The 17,940-nt window shown below is 46.8% G+C and overlaps 1 protein-coding gene across 3 annotated transcripts in view; it reads left to right on the top strand.

The window, feature by feature from the left end:
* LOC117217024 (GATA-binding factor C-like) overlaps nt 1–17,940 on the top strand; it is an 89,780-nt gene that overhangs the window by 29,880 nt on the left and 41,960 nt on the right. For all 3 annotated transcript variants that reach the window (XM_033464296.1, XM_033464297.1, XM_033464295.1), the window contains exon 4: nt 2,324–2,469. In XM_033464296.1, the coding sequence (XP_033320187.1) occupies nt 2,324–2,469 (146 nt within the window). The remainder of the gene's footprint in view (nt 1–2,323; nt 2,470–17,940) is intronic.

Raw genomic sequence — 17,940 nt, 5'->3', positions numbered from 1 at the left:
CGTTAACGAAGACGCGTGTTTTTGCCACAAGTGAAAATTGCAATTAACGAGCCAGCTCATATTCCGTTGCTTTTCTCCTCGCAGCGTTTCATGCTCTTTAACTCGAGCGTCGTTTTCGTAAAAAAAATCTTCGTAGGCCTGGCGATTCGAAAGTTTAGACGACAACGTTCCATCCGCAACCATTTTCGCGCAGCAATCGTTCGAAATCGGAATTGAGAAGAAGAAGAGGAAGAAGAAGAAGAAGAAGAAGAAGAAGAAGAAGAAGAAGAAGCAACAGCAACAGCAAGAGTCGCCGGGCCAAATTCGTGACGGAACGCCGGTTTCCTCGTCCTGGATCATAATTCATCCGTTTATGGCAAAAGTGGCACGGCTTCCATCGGTCTCGTTCCCCCGGTCGAACTCGTCTTTTCGTCGAAACAATCCGCCTCTTTCTCGTAAGCATCGTTTTCTCGGACGCGATACCGAGACGTTAACGATCGGCGATCGCAATTAAAACAATCACGCGTAGTCGTCTCTGAACGAACGCGTGCACTTGCGACACGATAAATCGCGTTAAAAGAGCAAAGATTACGGTTAAATTAGAAATCGTCGGATGTATCTTTATTTTTCCCTTTTTTTTCTTTTTTTTTTTTCTTCTAATATTTTCCTGCCCCCCTGGTTAATCGAAGAGTTTTCGAATCGCTCTTTGGCCACGTCGGTTGCGTAAGATTCGACACGAAAAACGCCTCGGCGCAGTCTACAGATCTTTTGCAGTCATGGCGAACGCTCGATTCGATCTCGAGGAGGATGCAGCTCGAAGGACCACTTCGAGAGACGCGGATTTCACGGCTCGAGGAAAATTCTTGCCTTTTCATCGGATAAAATTCTCCCCTCCCTTCTCTTCTCTTCTCCCGTCGTACGATTCCCAAAACTTTCAGGCTCGTTCCTCGTTAAGGCAAACGAAACAGGCAACGCGATAAAAAGTATGTTTGATCGATTTATGGCGAGTACACAGCGTATTACGATTTTTATCAAAGTGTACGAATGAACGATCGGTTATTATCTAATTAGGAGCAACGACTATTACTTTTTCATAAAATCACGCCATAAATCTGTAATTGCGTTCAAAAAAAACGTAGCAGTAACATGCTTTGATATTTATTATACGTAGGTAATGCTGTAATTAACTACGGTTAATTGCCGCTGTAATTAAGAAATTTGAAAAATCTGAAGACGAAGGATTTGTTAGGTAACAAATTAATTTTATACGTCCTGGGAATCGCACACGTCGCTTTTATCATTGCACATTGATTTCCAGTAATCGGTTAAACCGGTTGTAGTATTAGTATCATACGCAGTTACCACGATTATAAGAAATATAGTCATCGCCGTTTAATTTCTCTATAATTCTATAACTACATATTTTACAACTATAACTGTCCTACTTGTTTCTTCTTCGCGACCCTATCTCTTCGGACGTCTCTTCTTCTTCGTCTATTTTACTCATAGAACAGTCTGTATCTCTTCGCGTATCTTCTCTACTTAAATCATTTTGCCAGTAACGAGCGTGAAATACGCAAAAGATAGGAAGATCGCGTTAAATGGTAAAACCAGGCGTTCGAAAGGTGCGCGCGTACTGCGACGCGTCTCGGGTCGCGACAGACCCAGGTAGAATTAAACGGACGATAATTAATCATGGATAAAGAGTACGACGCCTGAAACTTTTGATCCTTCCCTTTCCGTGTGCTGTCTGGTGGGGGTTAGAACTAACGATACCAGGTCTGTTCATCCTTCGTCGTGCAATCCCATCTGAAACGTCGTCCCCGCTATTAACAAGCCGCTATCGGACGATCGTGTTCGATCCACGAGTCCTTCGAACGGCCACGGTCCTAAAGAGACTCTGCTTTTGCTCTGGTAATCGCTTGATATGGTATGTCTGCAACTGCATGCGACTCCCATCACCGATCTTCGTGACTTGGTGTCCGCGTCGAGCACGCTGACTCGTCGAAATCCTCCCATTTTCTTCTTGAACGTTCAAATTTTCCAGATCGTTTCGAGAAGCCAGCGTGCTCGAGCTTCTTCCCAATACGCTCGATCGGACGATATTCAAACGGAATTCTTCCAAACGGCATAATTTACGAACGTCTTGTGAATCGTCGAGATACTTTTGCATGGCCGGTGCTTAGTCCGAAGTGTAGTTTCAACGCGTTTGAAATTAAGCGGAGGGAGAATCCCATTGCTGTTCGTTCGATCGACGTCACCGAACGTAGCTTCTCTTTGACACGAAGCGTTCCAACACCGAAGGATTAATCAATTTGTTGTTTTGACGGTGCGACACCGACAGAGGGCCGCGAGTGTGTGAATTGCGGCGCAACTTCCACGCCTCTGTGGAGACGAGACGGCACTGGTCACTACCTCTGCAACGCTTGCGGGCTCTACTACAAGATGAACGGACAAAACCGACCTCTCATCAAGCCGAAACGACGCCTGGTAAGTACCTAAGCTGAATCATTTTGCTACACTGGCGTGCGCAAGTACTTGGACACCTGGTGTCGTCGAAAAATTCGTTATACCTTCAACAAACAACGATTCGATTGACTTTGATTGACCGGATCAAACGGCCCGCCAAGTCAAAATTGAAAGAAGAAATACACGCGCGTCTATGGAGTTTCATATTCGTCAAAATAAAGTTTTCGAACGTGTTATTCTCAGACAGCAACGTGCAACGCCTACGGTTACGATTTTCGTACAACTTGTATCGTTTTATCTATACTAATTAATATTAACTAACGTTTTCATCAATATGTACCAGGCGTGCATGGTCGTTGTACGTTTTATTTATCTGTGATAATTCGCGAGTGTCGAAATGCTTATGCATGCCGGTGTATTTTTACTCGAGAAGGATCGAAGACGCACACAGCCTTCGTGCCATTTGCATTGTAAAGTCGTGGAAAGGAAACTTTACGTAACGACGAGGCGTCGTCGAAAAATGTTAGTTGGAACGTCGGACCTTGCGGTTTGACCTGTGCGCGTATCGGAAATCCGAGATTACAGAGCCGCCTGCAAAGGTGTCAGTGGGTTTTCGTTCCGTTCGTAAACCGACGGAGGCAACCGACGAATCGTCTAGGAGCTGGTGCACCTGTCTGCCTCGTAAAAGCGTGTCCTTGATCGTTTCCTCGGTGCGCATCGAGCCGCACATTACACTTAATTAATACACGCTCGCGATACACGGCAGTTGTGTGTTTCTCGCGATATGCAGATGCAGTCATCAGAATGCAAGATAAAACAAGGCCAAGCTAATTTCCTATATACGCGGCTATTAACACACCACGTTCCCGTTCGCGTATTCCTCGTCGATTCCAGCGTTGCGAACTGTCCGAAAATCGCGCGCACACGATTTTCCACCAAATGAAAATCGCGTCTCGCTAGAGCAGGTCTGTTTCGGCGAAACGATTATTAGCCCGTTGTGTGCGTCAAAACGAGCGCGGTTCGCTCGTTTTCCAACGATTCGTAGCTCGCTTCTGACAAATATCTTTCTGACGAAGAAAACCGCTGACTTTGAAAGTGCACTGTAGCAAATAGTAGCAGGAAGATATATGCAGGCTGGTCGTGAGATACGATCAATCTGGTTCGATCAAGTGCCATGAATATCCATTAGCGCGCAGCCGCAAAAAATTCTAATTTATCGTTTCCCAGCTTTGCACCTTTATCGAATGAATTATTTGTTGCTTGCAACGAGTTTGACAAAACTGAGTCTCAGTCGGCAGCAAATATACGCGACGCGTTAGAAATGGAAATTTCGGATCACCAGGTATCGGTAGGGGCGGATCGATAACGCGAAGGGTAACCGGGACTTTCGTGCGATCGGCCCGTACGACTCGTGCGAATTCCATCTATTTTCGTCGAGCAGACGCTCTGGCACTTACGCAAACGGAATGGCGAAACTCGATATCTTCCCTCCTTTCCACGTCAGATTCATAAATTCGCGTCGTCTTTCCACGGAACAGTTGGCTTTGGGAAAAACGTTTGGCCCACGAAATCGCCGAAGAATCGTCGATTCGAAGTGAAAGTGCAGGCTTTCGGCCAGTGGATCGAGGCGAGTCGCGTTCGCGAGAGAAGAGTCTGCATTCCGCGGATGCAAAAGCGCATAGCACGGTGACGTTTCACTATCCCTCTCGCGCGCTTTCTCTCGTGCGCGATAGAGCAAAGCTGATGGATTCAAGCTTTTTCTCGCCGCCACCTGCTCCTCTAATTACGCCGCTCACGCACGCACTAGATTTATTAATCGTCGTGTTTTTGCCATCATTTGTCGGCCGGCTGCCTCGGCCTATCAACTCGCCAAACGCCATCCCCAGCTTTTGTTCGGTTTCGCGCGGTTTCCAACGTGTCGCATTTTTTGTCCAGCGAAATGCCATTGGTTTTCGAAGCAGGAAAACTGGAAACTGTTGGAAGATACATCGCGACCGTTGCTCATCCCCAGGGTGCGCACGTGAACAAAGATCGCATCGTTGTTACACCTTTCTGCTCGTTTTATTCGTCGTTTCATCGGTCTCCACGTGGAAGATAGTCATCGAGACCCGGAGATTTATTTCTTCGTCGATCATAGTGTTTTAGTAAAAAAAAAAATGTAGCTAAAGAGACGCGTGTAACGCGAAGTACGTAAATACGCGTCTCTCGGTTCCAACACCAAACGGAGCTGATCGCTTGCGAGTGCCAGAAAATTCGAAGCGCGTGTTTGAAACGCTGCAACATCGTGTGGAAAAACGCTCGATACCGTGAAACAGTGGCCTGAATAATTCGTCCCTGATATAGTAGGTTTTCCCGGAAACAGCGAGGGTCTAACGATCGCCGCGTAGTCGGCGTCAGCTCAAATATTATGACAGCGCGACGAGCCGAACCCGCCCACCTATCACTCACACAGCGAGGACGTACTCGCGTAGATCGGTAGGCGCGAGCCGAACCTATAAAATATGTATCGGTTTAAACCGGTAGGCGTCGCCTGATCGCCGGCACGCGTGTCACATTTTCGGCCCGACGCTATAATTTTCTTGCCGTGGCCATTTCCTCGGGCAGCAGCAGGCTTTCTCTGCGCTGTGTGTTTTAATAATCGACGAAACTTCGCCCTCCATGTTACGCGAAAGCACCGGTCACGTCGAATAAATCATTCAATAGCATCGTATTTTTTGGTAATTGCTACGAGCCTTGTCCCTTTTTCCCAGTTGCTTCTGACATTTCGAGCTCCCACTCCTTCTCGGACAGAGCGTCGAAAACGATTTATTTTTGCTTAGAAATATGTACAAGACGAATATTGGGCGATAAAATAACGCGTAATATTTGGATTCTCAAAGGTTTGTCCCGAATGCAACGAAACGCTATATTCCCCTAACGCACGCGTTTGTTTACGTTGATCCAGAGTATCCATCTAACTGCACTGTAATTTCTAGCTGCTCTTCGACATTTACAGGTTACCAGGTAGAATTTTACCATTTTCTGTACTAATTTCATAGAACAATTCCTGAGGCAATAGATTTGTGGTGGCACTCGACAGCAAATACCACCACTCGGCACTAAGTAGAGTCGAACGACGGTAGCGCAGTGGTTAGCGTCTTAGGTTACGAACGTTCGGGTCCCGGGTTCAAATCCCGGCGACCCGTAGTCCGATTTTTCTTTCCACGATTCTTAAATGAGAAGAAAATACGACACAACTAACTCGTCCCCTACATGAACAGTAACCGCACTAACTCGACCAAACTAATTGCAATCGTAACCACTACTCCACCTCAGATTGGTTTATGTGACAGCAGCCATTACTGTTATAGTATCTGCTGGTGGTAGCATTTGACTCATGGGATAATTATCCCCCATCACAGCTATGCTCATTCTACAAAACAGATTGATTTAAAAACATATAATTGAATCATTCATTTCTGGTTATAATTCGGCACGTAGCTAAACAATATTGTGACACGATTTTCCAGAACTTCTAATGGTTTCTTAACCCATTTGCATCATGGCTCTACTTTAGAGGATTGGTCCCTATGATGGCGCGCGTAAAGTGTTCAGAAAATTTACTGTTCGAAACGATTGGTAGACAAAATGTTACTTCGCAAACATATCGCATCTTACGTTCTTTACAACAAAGGGAAAAAGGAAAAATTGTTTATTTAAAAAACATAAGAAATTAAATCATATTATTTCTCGTGGAATACTTTAAAATGGTCAATACAATAAACTGATATAGGCGAGATGCTGAGAAACGGGTCAAACGTGACACCTGAAGAATACTTGGCGACTGAAATAAAAGGCAGTCGCAGCGCGCGTTATAATCCGCGCTTGTTAACTATGGTCCAATCTATTGTTTCTGTACAGTATTCAAACAAATTGTTGTTCAAGTTGATAGGTTTTAAGCACATTTGTACCCCGGTGTGCGTATATCGTTGGTAGGTTTTAGCGCAGCGTGTGTTACATTATAAAGGTAAATCGTGAAGCGGACAGGATGCGAGAAGCGGGAAACGTTGAGTTATAATTGGAAGGGAAATTTCGAAATACGATACCGTGGAAGGAAAAGATGGGAATCGTTAGTTACACCGAAACTGAAGGCTGCGCTATGAAATACAAATTAAAAATGGAAATACCACGAGCTCTGGGTATCAAGAGGGAAGGAGGCGTTTGCGCGCTATAGGAGAAAGACCAAGAATCGGCCAATGTGTAGTACAAGGTTGAAAATAAGCAAGTTATGGAATTACAAAGTAGCGAATTAATCAGTAGCCTTGTGTAACACGGTGCATAACTTCGTAAATAACGTCGATAAATTAACATTTTCCACTTCGAATCTCTCAATACGCGCCGGCCACGGTGTGGCGTCACAATTCTGTGGTAGCCCTTCGACACGCTCCCATGAAATTTTTTATAGTTTCGATACAAAAAACCTGCATGTTTCCTACGTTGCGATATACTCGTGTTGGTGATAAACAGCGTGAAAAAGAAAGCAGGAGAGTGTGACTGGAACGTACAAGTCGATCGTCGAGAAGGGACACAGGGTCGATCGACCCCCTCGCGAGACCTCGTGGAAAAAGGCCCCGAAAAATAGGAGGAGCCACCCGGGCCATATGCTTTTCGCACAATATGTCGCGTTTTTACGGGGCCGTGCCATGGGAGCGAATCCGGTCGCAGATGTGACGAGAGAGGAGAGAAAGAGGGCCGCCGATACGATCAGCGAAACAAAGGGCGGCCACCACCAGGTATTCACCCCCTTCTTCCCCGTACTCTGTCTCTGCGCCGAAATAATAAAGTCGTGGCACATATCGGGCCACGTGAAAACGCATTGTGCCGACGTGTCTCTTCCACGGAAATTCCAGCCGTGCGTTATTATGAACGGGTACGGTCTAACGTGCTCGAAAGCCCCGATGGGCCAGATAGCAAGGGTTGAAACCCTCTCTTCGTCGCTCGGCGCGTCGTCCCGCTCAACCGACCGCCGCCATTTTTGATTCGTTGCGCAGATAGCCTGGAACAGCTGGCAAGTTTTCGCTGCTGCTTTTTTTATTCCTCTCCTCCTTTCTGTCCGCGCCGCGTTTCTACCTTCTCTTTTTTCTTTTTTGCCGGTTCCTTGCCCGGCTGGATGTCTCTGTTTTATCGGGCCGCAACAGGGGCGAGAACCACCCCTGCTGTCATTGCTTACGGTTACCTTCGCAGCGAACGTGCGTTTCGTTATAAAACTATCGCCGTGTATTTAGCTTTATTTGTTACGGCCGAGCTGGATTTGTTCGAACGAGATTTCGCTCGACGCCCGACTAGCTCAACTTCTGCAAGCTTCAGACTGCTTCTGACAGCTTCGTTTTGTAATGTAATAAATTGTTTTATATTAGTTTGTTGAATCACGCACGAACAGGACAATAGAAATATGACGTATCGTACCTGATTCAATGAAATAAAATAAAACAGAAATTGTCGTTCGTCTGTTATCGTCTTATAAAACGAAAGACACTTTCCGGAGAAGCTGACACTTAACGTAGCGCGAGCTTCTGTCGGGAAATAATACAAAACGAGGGAAATTGGCGAGTTTCCATTACGAGAACTCCGGTTGTATAGAAGACAAGCCCAGATAAATAGATTTTTATCGCAGTGGACACCGCGTTCGGACTATTCGCGACAGTATCCGAACCGATGACTGTGTCGAGTCACTGTCGACGCAGCTTACGAGGAACACTGTGGAGAGCAGCTCGCGATAGTTTCAAGCTGCAGATCCAGCCACGAGCTAAGTTCAGCTAAATTCGAGAACGTTCGCCTCGCGTCTGTACGAAACCGTGTGCACCGGAAGCACCAGTTATAGCAAGATGTATACAGATAACGATCGCGTCTAATCCGACTTACTGGGCGCAGTTTTCTGTACGAAATCGCAGTGATTCAAGTTTCATCAATTAAAATCCACCAGGACTCCGAAACAGAACTGTAAGAGCGAACGTAACTCAACGAGCAAACTCACATCAAATGAGCGAATCTATGGAGCAGATTTAGTAAGTTCGTGGACGTGCTTGCGAGGAGAAAGATGGTCGTAGGAGGTAAATAATTCTGTTGCTTCGAATTGCGAACGTTGTACGTAAAATTGCAACACGTTGCACAACGTGGTCCCTGGCTGACGTTAAACGTCCCTTTCGTTTCACGCGCAAACGCATTTTCTACGTTCACGTTTAAATGGAAAGTGACAGAAAATTATGTCAAATGACTATTAACTGTATCTATTTTATTTTTTATTTATTATCGCTTAGCTCGTGCCTCTCGGCTTTGGGCGAGCTTTCGGAATTTTTGGACTTTTGCCTTCTTGCTGTGCTTCCTTATTGTCGTTCCTCCCCGTCTTGTATTGCCCTTCTCTTCTCTGTTATTGTTTTTAGTTCTGCTAGTCCTTCTCCAGTCTCGTTTAGTATCTTTTCCGTGTCCTTTGGTCCTCCCGTTATTTCGCATTCTTCTATTACATGTCTCGGGTCTTCTTCTTTCCCTTTACATAGCCTGCATCGTTTTTCTCCCTCTTCTTCCCAGTATTCCCTTTTTTTGGTCTGGTTTCCACATTTGAATCTTGCTAATACTTTTCCGTCCTTCCTCTTCATCCTCCTTTTCCAGTATTTTGCAACTCTTGCTTGGCGATTTTTCTGCAATGTGTGTTATAGTGTCTATTTTATTATCATTCATTATTGCGCGGCAGAAAATATCTTCAAGCCCAACTTTGCTCGGTTTAACTCGCCGCTGAACCTCCGGTGATGCGCTGAAATGCACGCGGAACTCGGCGCGCGTTGCGTTCAACGGGAGAAGAGGAATCGCCAGGGCGAAGATACTCGGCGGAAGATTTTCCAACGAGCGAATCCTCGAGAACGTGGTGCAGCCACGTTCAGAGAGGCAAAGGGCATGTGGGGCAGCGGAGGGGCCAGGCTTCTGCGAGGAATCGCTCGTTAACGGCTGTCCTACACGCTCTCCCTTTTCTTCCCTCTCGTCCTGGCGATGGTTATCGCGCGCGCCATGCCACGCCGCGCCGTGCAACGCCGAGTTACGGTCCTCCGGGCGTTCCTGGACATTCCGGTGGCAACAGAAGCGCCAGCGTCGCTCGCGGCACCCGTTAATCCGGCCGCAGGAATTTTTTCCCCGAACTCGCCGTTGTCTCGCGTGCCCTTTGACATTTTTTTCGCCGAGTCGGTGGCATCTCGAAGGGGAAAGGGAAATTCGAGGAGAAAATTCGTTTCTCCGTTTCCTCTGACTCGGCAACGCGCATAGCGGCTTTCCTATGGCTCGCAAATACGCACGGCACAGACAGAGTACAGTACCTGACGTCCAGGTACCGGAAAGTACGCGAAGAAACAGGAAGTGAAAGTTCGATGGGAAACGCAAGATGCGAAAATCGGGAAGAGGCAAGTACTGGGAAACCTGGTTGTTGCTGGGAGGAGCTGGGCGGAGTTCGCGAAATAGCTGAGCCGCAGATGGGATCGTTGAAACGTTTAAGAAGACGTAGAGACAGCTAGGAATCTGGAAAATTGTGTAGCCACGAGAAAAGTCGTCGTGAGAATAAAATATCGAGACATCGGAAGATGTAGCGCACTGATCGAGATGCGATTGATCGCTACGTTTAAAGAAAGGAATGAGAAAATAAGCCACGTAATGCTAGTTTATCGAGCGAGAAACTGAGCGAGTGTGAGATAAGCAGATGAATATGTGTGAGCATGTGTCGCACCATAGTCCTGTCTCTCTCTCGAATCGAATGAACATCCGACGAACGTCCAATCTTCCTCCACGCCTCGTGGTCGTCTCTTGCGCGCTCTGCTGCAAAGATTTTCGAGTATCGAGTTGCGAGAGACGGCCACGTGTCGCGAGCAGGAATCGGCCAGCGACTCTTCCGAGAAAAGAATCTGCTCCGCTTGGCGCGGAATCTCGAACGACCGACGCTGCGAGTCGACGAAGAAAACGTCGTTCGCAGTCGCACAATGCGACTAGGTGTCGTCGTTATCCGAGACAAGAATCTACACCGCTATTGTTGCGATTCGCGCGTACGGTCGAATTCGTGAAAGCGTCGTCGCTCGATTTTCCTGCTGGTCGAAAGTAAAGCGAGTTTTCGCCGCTTTCCGAGACCCATCACGTGCCTCTAATTATTATGGACGTGTCGATGGAAGAAGCAATTGCTGGGTGCTCGTCGTGCAAGCTTCGAAGCTTAGAAACAGAAGAAATAAACCCGAAGAGGGAGAGGAGGCGGAGACGAAGAGGAAAAAAAAGCGATTTCCCTGGCAGGCGGATTTCGTGAGATCGGCACGGTGGTTTATGAGCAGCACACGCAGCCATGGTCGGGGGCAGAAACGTCGACTGAATTATGTACCAGATGCAAATGTCGTCGTATTGTCCGGTGCCGGCGGCGTGCTCCATCCATCTTTCAGCTTCCTTGAAAATTCCGCTCATGAGAGACGAGATTTGCATCCGTTCACACTTTGAATACGTCGCTGTCCACCACCGGAGATCCAACCGCGCTCCACTGCTCTCTTTTTCTTTCTCTTTTTTTTTTCCTCGAACGAGAAGGCAAAAAAAGAAGAAAAAGAGAGGAAGATCGTGTGGCGATTCGAGATCTTCCTGTCGATTTCTTCGCCCCTTTATTTCTTCGTTGCTTCTCTGCCAAGTAGAAGTTACTATTTGCTGGAAGGAACAGGTTCCTTCTTCGAATCCTGAAATTCTTATCATCCGCTGGAATCGCGAATTAGACCGACGATCCTCTCGCCGAGCGAAGTTGCGAGCGGTTTTGCCGTCCGCGTTCTCAAGAAAACGGCCAAATCGGACGAAATTTCGGTCATAAAGCCGCGCGCGATTCTTTGTCGTCGCGACGTTCACGTAGTTTTCAGACGCAGACGACGCGATGCAAACGAACGATCCGCCGATCGACGCCGGCCAATAAGTTGGTCGCGCGTCTCGTTTCGCCGCACGACAAGCGCCACGATTTATTTCGCGAATTTATGCCGGCCAGGATTGCCTACGTCTCTCAGCTGCACCAGTCGGAAGCAATTTACAAGTTAATAGGTTACGCGGTCTTCGACCCTGAATTTATTCCCTGCGATCGCCTAATTGGCTGGTCTACCTCGTTCGTGGCCTAAAGGCGTCCAGCTTCTCGTCCAGCTTCACGCTCTGCCGTCGAATTTTCCAATCCAGAAACGGGAATCCCTGTGGCTGGCTGTCAAACAGACAGAAACACGCTACCGTTTAAACATCAAAGCAGAGAGTAAACGCTGGCACATTTATCGCGACATTTACGTTTACTGAAAGTGTCGAGTTCATTAGATGAAAATACATAGAAAATATATTTCAACACAAAAGTATAAGCACAAATGGGAATATAATTTGAGCTAGCAGTGTTACCCTATAAAGCCCCGAACCCAACGTCGCCTGTCTACTGTCTATGGTCTGCCTTCGTCCCAGTCTATGGGACCAGCTTCGGTGCTTGAGCAAACTAAAAAGACCAAATGTAGAGTTCTCTTGGAAGCGGTGACCGCATCATCGGAAGGAGCCAATGAAATCCAAGCGAAGTAGCGTGAAACATAAAAAGAAGATCGAGGTGTAAATCACATTGGAGTGTACAGCTAAATGATGGTGTGTTTTGTCGATGCCACCTAATGGCAATCCTAATGTCCTTCCTTCTTCCTTATTTTCCATCTACAGCATCGTAAACATATTGTACCTATCGTTTGTATCGTATAACGCGATGTGTACACGTGTGCGTATTTTCTATTGCAATTTAGCTTCTCATCTATTGGTTTAAAGTTTAAAGTTTATCGAGTCGAGAAAATACAGTTTTTGGTACATTATTCACAACAAACATGAATTTTTGTAATGGTATGTTAAGCAAAAGTACCGATACGCGGCGGTACGACGTAGCCATGCTGTATTATGTGTCGGCGCTTTACATTTTTCGTTGTATCATACAGTTTTTGGGTTTAAGCCTCTGACGAGCGGAGCTTTTTTATGTATTTTTTTTTATTTTTTCTGTCCCGAAAACTCGGTCGCAAAACAGGACGCTTCGGTTGCAAAACAGGACGCTTCGGTTTTCTCATCTATTGGGTGGCACTGACGTTGCTGAATCGCCAAAATGGCTAAATTGCGATAGAGAATACGCACACGTGTACACATCACGTTATACGATACAAACGATAGGTAAAATAGGTTTACGGCGTCGTAGATGCAAAATAAGGAAGAAGGAAAGACATTAGGATTGGTAGGTAGATATTAAATAGCAGGGCGGCAGCGTGTGTTTGGAGAAGGGCGCAGAATTTGAATTTGAATCGCAATCGATGCGATAATAAGAGAGTGGAATCGAGAGTGGACACCGTTAGCTCGAACAATAATACTTTTTTCTCGTCGCCGGCCGGCTACTTAAGATTCGGCACGCCACGATTGGATGACCAGTTTCGACTGTCCGACAAGTCGATCGATCATTCACCGACACAAAGAAACAATCGGCCGCTCGATAAACTACCGTGCTGTACAAGCGACGCTCTCGAAATTGATTTACCTCGGCCAATTCGGCTCGCAGCGAGATCGCTCCTCTTTTTACGCCCAACAGATTTGTTGGGAAATTTTCATACGCCGTTTCTTACCTTCGTATTTCACATAAAAAAAAGAAAAACGAGAGACGGTTAATGCGACGTAAAAGTGGTTTCCAAAGAAGGTTTCCACGCAACCGAAATGGAATAATACGCGGCGTAGGCAGAACAAATTGGTAGGAAGTTGCAGGTGAAACGTAGCAAGGAGCAGCGCGTAGGATTTTGCGCGCAAAAGCCGCGCGAGAAAGTACGAAAGAATTTTTCTCGCGTGCGTCCGCTCGCTTCCGTGCTCTGGCCGCTGCTCAAAACGATATTCTCCGGCCGAGAAACCTCGCGGTTAAATAATTAAACCAGCCGACGAAAGAAAATCTTCCGCCTCGATAAACGTTGCCCGCTCGTGAACGATAACGAGGTGGAAAAAGACGAGGAGAAGTGACGGAGGGTTGGCGGCGCAACGAAAGAGAAATTCATTCGCAGGGAAGAAAATGGTGTACGAGTGGATTGCAACCCGCCCATGGAAAAGTCGATCGTGGCCCGAAGAATGCATTGTTTCGAGGTCAGCGCACCAGCCCGGCGTCGTGCACACAGGTGCACGATGCAACCATGTTTCACGGTGATCGATCGTGTGTGCAGCTTGCGATTTATATGCAGGAATGTTTACTCGCAAACGAACACTCGCCAGCGTGTAATTACGGACAATCGCATTTGCAAAAATTCTGTTCCACCTTGCCCGAGACCTAGCAACCTCTCCTATTGTCTGTTCTACTTTCGTTCGCCCCACGCAGAGTCACCGAAATTGTTATCGTTTGCCACATGTGAACGTGATCAAGGGCAGAATGTTGTGTCGTTAGGGTGGAGAAAGAGGTTGGCGAGGGAAGAGAAGGTAATCCAGGCTCCTATCGTCGTTTCGAGGCGTCAGCCTCGCTGCCCCTCGTCAAAAGGGAGAAGGAGTCTTCCGAGAAGGATTCGTAGATTCCCTAGGGCAGCTGCGCTCGCTATCATTGGTCGCGATCTCGATGGATCCCACCCGAGTCCTGGAAACGACCCCTCCAGCGATCGAGCACCAATCCTATCCCGTGTTTCCCATGCCGAGGGTAGATCCCTGCCTGGGGTGGATTTTTCGGAGCTGCCGTCCCCGCACGAAATTACACGGGGCGAAAGATCGGAATCCTCATGAGAAACGTTAGCCCGGCAACTTTCCAGATATCGCTAGGACTTTCGCCTTATCTTCCTTCTTCTTCCTTTTTCCCGAATTTTCCGCAACTTGCTAGGCAATCCTAGCGAACGACGAGACGGCTAAAATTTTGCCTGCCTCGTCCTTGACCAGCATTTTATCGAGATACTATCGTCCAACGAAGACGAGGATGAAATAATGATAATTAATAACAATTAACGTTAATCGATAATAATAGCGATCGTTCTTCCTACGTAATCGTAGAATCGTAGAATCTTATTTTAACTCGTCGCGTTTTATCGTGTGTTAATCGACGATCGAGCAACTTTGATTTTCTATCGACAAATGTTCCATGTAATTGCATAATATATTTATATTTTAGAATAAAATTCAAGTGCAATTTCTCTTCCTGAATAGCTGTGTTAATGATGCTTGAAAATGGTATGAGAACGTCGCCTCTATAGAGAAAAACACAAGTGCCGATAAATAAGAGTTAATTGTTTCTCCATTTTTATCTGTGTCGTCTATCTAAACGAGTGGAACATCGAGTTTCCTTTGGAACTAAGAACCAGCAGGTACAAGCTTCTCTACGGATACTTTACGCGTTTCTTTTTCACGAATTTCCGCCACGTTGTCGCGCAAGTTCTCTTTTCACAGTGTTTTTCCATCTCCCTTTACGAAACGCATCTCACGCGTTCATTTCCAACTTGCGATCATTCGAAGACAGACAGTCGCATCTATCACTTTGTACTTTCTCACCGTATTTCCTATAAACAATCGTACGATACGTCAGGGCTTATAGAACAAACGTCTTATCAGAAGCCTGTGGATTTCTACGCGGAACGAGGAACGTAACGCTGCTTGCGATTATCAAGTAATTGCCATTTTCAATTTAAACGCCACCTCGTTTACAATCTGCCTTTGAATTTCAACCCTTTCAAACTTCTATTGGCAAAAATATGAATCCGCTGCTTGTTGGAATTTTCAAGCGCCCCCGAAGGGCTGTAAATTTCACCGTCCTGCTGTTACCGCGATAAATATCCCAATAGCGTTCGCTGTACTTAAACCTCGCGATAGAGAAAATCGGCCAACGACGGGATCGTTGCGTCGGAAATCGCCACGGACCCGGTGGAAGCTGGCGCGGAACGGCTACCAGAAAAAGGGTCTCGTCGATCTAAAAAGAATCGTCGTGGAAGTCCATAAATCTTGGCGAGGAGGCGGAGAGGCGCGGGTGGACGGGGGTGGTGGTGTAGGCCGACTGGTTGGCTGGCTTCTCCATGGTTGGGGCCCGCGGGCACGAAAAACGCGGCTGCCGGTGGCGCGGTCGAATAAATCAAACTGGCGTGAAAATCAATTGTAAGACACTCGCCTCGCGTGTAGTCGTCCTCTCTCCCTCTCTCTCTTTCTCTCTATCTCTATCTCCCTTGTGGCGTGCTCTCGTGGCTTTCGTGCGTTATCCGTGAACCGAGTCACCTTCCTTTGTGTCCCCCGCGTTCCCCGCGTACGCTCGTTCCGCGTTCGTTCTTTGTTCCTGCGCGCTCGTGTGGCTCGCGCGGCGAAGGGTGTGCGTGAGCGTGTACGCGCCGACTCGAGCCAACGACACAGAGAAAGCGAAAGAGAGAGAGAGAGAGAGAAGAGAAGCGTCGCGGATGAACGAGGGGGGCGAGGGGGAGGGACGTGGGAGTCGCGGGGACGCGAAGAATCGCAGAGGAGAGGGTGTAAAGTCAATACGGGTGGAAAGGCGCGCAGACGCCCGGCGTCGACCAATGCCGGTGCCGGGCATCGCGCATGGCGTCCCTTCGGCGCTGGCGTCGCTCCATCTTGCCATCGCGACGCCGCGGGTAGTTTCTGGTCGACGGGAGCTTGGAATTGCGGCAGAAATATCCTTCGACGACGCGACGACCTACCATGATCGCGGTATCGCGAGGAAACGTAGGCCAGCTGCATTGTCGGTACAGAAGTTTCGCATACGGTGGCGGACAGAGGAAACTTTCAGATTCCTACGCTATGAATTTTGGTAACTTTTCTCCTAAGAACATGCGTTTTACCATTTTGTCATTCGCTCTATTCGTTCGTTGATTCTATCATGTACAGGGTGGTTGAGGTATTCGACGTCTGAAAACGATGGAAACGGTTCGTATGGGTATAATACGCGTTCCCATTCATTTTGTTTACGGGACACAGCTAGTTCTTTGTGCTCTGTCGTTTCGTATCTGATCGCGTGGCTTCGTACGAGACGCTGAAAACGACCTCCTTGCATTTCAATGCACGCGCGCATTGGATTTTTATTTATGCGGGCACTCGGAGTCCATCGAAAGCGTCAGAGCGCTACTTTGCTACGAAACCGAACGAATTCAACGAATTCGGGGAATATTGGAAATATAGGAATCAGGAAGCATGGAAAGCGTATCGCCACGTCGACATAGCGAGACAGCAGCGACGTCTCCGCGTTGAAGATCAAAAGAAATTTATTTTCAGCATCTCGTACGAAAGTAATCGGATACGAAACGATAGAACATAAAACTCGCAACGTTCTCCTAGAGAAGATCACGCGGAACGTACGTCGATGTCCCAACGTTTTCCCTTTGTCCCTTAAATATTTCCCCTTAGTATGAAACACCCGGTACAAATCGATCTGACAAAATTCTCGTGTCTCGTTGTACTTTCTTTCTATTTTAGAATCCTCCCCTTGCTCGTCGCTGTGCTACCAACGCATTAGCTTGTCCCCAAAGTGTCCTTCGTTTTACACGAAAATAACAAATATACATTTTTCCTTTTATATTGTTTTATTCGTCCATATTGTAGCAATGGAACAAAAATTGAAGTTGAATTAGTATGACGCATCCTGCGGTAATAGAACAGAATGGGTCATACGTAATTCGATAAAATGATATGAAACAAAGATGTGGTGCATCTGTTTGTTACTTGCTGATTATAAAACGAAAGAAACTTTGCGGACAAGCTATCGGGCTGGTGTGTGATTCATCCTGATGAATACTTGACACACAGGTATATCGTTTAGAGATTCCTCAGAGAACGAAGAATATCGTCAGAATATCAGAAGGACGCCACTCGTGAGAAGCACCCTGGTGCTTTCACGCTTTTGCTATATATATTGCGCTGGCAACTAAGTGATTGCGGTACTTTGTCAATACCAGCTGATCAGTTGCCAACTCAATAGTACACCTTTGAATTTCATCATACGCGTGTTGTTAGCAGATTGTCGAGTTTAACGAACGAATTCAGAGACGTAAGTTTCTTCGCGCGGTCTGCGTCTTCTTCTCGATCAAACGTACGAGAAGCTTTCGCAGTTGGACTGCACGATCGGACGATTACTGTTAGGTCGTCCGAAAAGTTTCCTTCGTTTTACGAGGCAACGATAGACGTACGATGTTTCGTCTTTTATATTATTCTGTCGAATTTCGTACGATCGATTTTGTTCTGTCGAGATAAACACAGCGACGTTTCACACACTCGGTTTCACGTTTATACGAAGGTACATCGTTGCAAGAAACACGTTTGCCAGAGAAAGACACTTTCCGGACAACCTAATATATCAGCATCGATCATGTGCCTCGCGACATTATAAACAAACAGCGTTGTGTATTTTTCACTGTTAGGTTTTTCTTACAAATACACTAGTCATTAACCAGTTTCGACGATGTTTCCAGAGTCAAACGATGGAAATAGAGAAATGGTCGACGAGTTTTCTCGTCACCTCTATGTGTCTGT

Source organism: Bombus bifarius, unplaced genomic scaffold, assembly GCF_011952205.1.
Source record: "Bombus bifarius isolate JDL3187 unplaced genomic scaffold, Bbif_JDL3187 scf7180000007974, whole genome shotgun sequence".
Classification (NCBI taxonomy): domain Eukaryota; kingdom Metazoa; phylum Arthropoda; class Insecta; order Hymenoptera; family Apidae; genus Bombus; species Bombus bifarius.
Note: the sequence above shows the minus strand (reverse complement) of the source record. Positions and strands in the feature narration are given on the sequence as shown.